Source organism: Notolepis coatsorum (assembly GCF_963971535.1).
Source record: "Notolepis coatsorum genome assembly, contig: SCAFFOLD_1118, whole genome shotgun sequence".
NCBI classification, from domain to species: domain Eukaryota; kingdom Metazoa; phylum Chordata; class Actinopteri; order Aulopiformes; family Paralepididae; genus Notolepis; species Notolepis coatsorum.
The window spans coordinates 19,964-21,922 of record NW_028170908.1 but is presented as its reverse complement, the minus strand read 5'-3'; the positions used below and the strand labels follow the sequence as shown (position 1 = coordinate 21,922).

The following is a 1,959-nucleotide window of genomic DNA, read 5'->3' as shown; positions in this document are numbered from 1 at the left end:
ACACACACACACACACACACACACACATACTCTCTCTCTCACACACACACTCTTTCTCACACACACACACACACACACACACACACACACACACACACACACACACACACACACACACACACACACACACACACACACACACACACACACACACACACACACACACACACACACACACACACATATATCTATGCACACACACACCTCTCTCTCTCTCACACACACACACCCCTGGGAGGGAGGGAGGGAGGGAGGGAGGGAGGGAGGGAGGGAGGGAGGGAGGGAGAGAGAGTGAGAGAGGGGGGGGGGGGAGAGAGGGCGAGGGTGTGCTTCTTATTGGTGGACAGCGCAGGTGACTAGCCTATAAATACCGCGCCAGTCTGGAGCGGAGCGGCAGATCCACATGTTGCACGCAGGGACCGCAGGGAGAAAGCAGCCTCTCCGCCAGAACTCACACCTGCTGGTACCAGACACGTGTCTGACTGCTCCTGCTCAAGTCACCTCCGACTAGTTCCTTCTCTCTGCAACAACGATGACCGAGACCGACAGCGCGGCGGTGCGGCTGGTGTTCCTCGGCGCGGCGGGGGTCGGGAAGACGGCGCTCATCAGCCGCTTCTTGCACGACCGCTTCGAGCACAAGCACAAGCGCACGGTGGAGGAGCTGCACCGGTTCGAGTACGAGGCCACCGGCGGCGGCGGCACGGTGCGCCTCGACGTGCTGGACACCAGCGGCAGCTACTCCTTCCCGGCCATGCGGGAGCTCTACATGCGCAACGGCGACGCGTTCGCGCTGGTGTACGCGGTGGACGACGCGGGGTCCCTCGACGAGGTGCGCCGGCTGCGCGCGGAGATCCTGCGGGTGAGGGGCGCCGCCAACAGGAGCGCACCGGCGATCACCGTGGTGGGCAACAAGGCGGACCTGTTGGACGAGAGCGAGGGGCGCGTGTTGCTGGCGGCGGACGTCATGGCCACGGTGGAGGGCGAGTGGCAGGCGAGCTTCGTGGAGGCGTCGGCGCTGACCGGAGGGGACGCGGTCGTCGGGGTGTTCGGCGCCATGCTCCAGCAGGTCAACCTGCCGATGGGCATGAGGCGCAGAGACGCGTCGAGCGGCAAGAGGAGAGGGGCCCTGAGGAAGAGCAACAGCTGCATCCTCTCGTAGGGTGAACGGTCTCTCTCTCTCTCTCTCTCTCCTCTCTCTCTCTCTCTCTCTCTCTCTCTCTCCCTCTCTTGTTTTGGGCCGGTCTGCAGCTGGTCTGCGTGTCGCTGTCTGAGGTGTTGTGTTGCTGCTCATCTGCTCTCAGACTGGAAGACCTTGTAACTCCAGGGAGTCGGGGACATTTTTATGGAGTTGTCGCGTTGCTTCTCTTGGAGACTCTCATGGACAACGATGCTCGTCTATTTAGCTGACAGACGGGGTGTTTGGGACCGTACGAATGTACATGTAAATGTCATACCTGTGTATTATGTAACGGTTGTGACAACGTCACCTCAACACAGACCGCTATACCAAGAGGTGAATTCACTTCTAAGTACTGGGTCTATGCCGCGTCTTTTGAGGATGTGAGAGTGAGTTTAACCCATGCATAGCACCGCTACTCACTCCAGCCCTTCTTGACTGCGCTTCACGATACCATCCGTTGCATATATATATATATATATATATATCTTTTTATATTTCATAGCATTCACGAAGTGATACAGACTTTTCATTTTTGTTACATTTTACACGGAGTAGCCTCAGCTGCTGGTTCTGTAAATAAAATACATGTTATGATGAACTTTGTCTTTTGCCTTGCTCATTTTGCCTAATGAACACACACGCGCACACACACACACACACACACACACACACACACTTGGGCCTACTACACACTCTCCCCTCCCATATATTAGTACACACAGATTAAAGGCCTTGTTGAGAGAGGAAAGAGATTACTCATTCTCTTCTCCTGCCCAGGG

The 1,959-nt window shown here is 56.4% G+C and overlaps 1 protein-coding gene across 1 annotated transcript; it reads left to right on the top strand.

Moving 5' to 3' along the window:
* Positions 1–408: 408 nt before the first annotated feature.
* Positions 409–1,755, top strand: LOC311248387 (ras-related protein Rap-1-like). Its single transcript, XM_084339274.1, has one exon. It carries the CDS (start codon positions 533–535, stop codon positions 1,157–1,159), a length of 627 nt encoding a protein of 208 aa, XP_084195400.1. The 5' UTR covers positions 409–532; the 3' UTR covers positions 1,160–1,755.
* Positions 1,756–1,959: the final 204 nt, after the last annotated feature.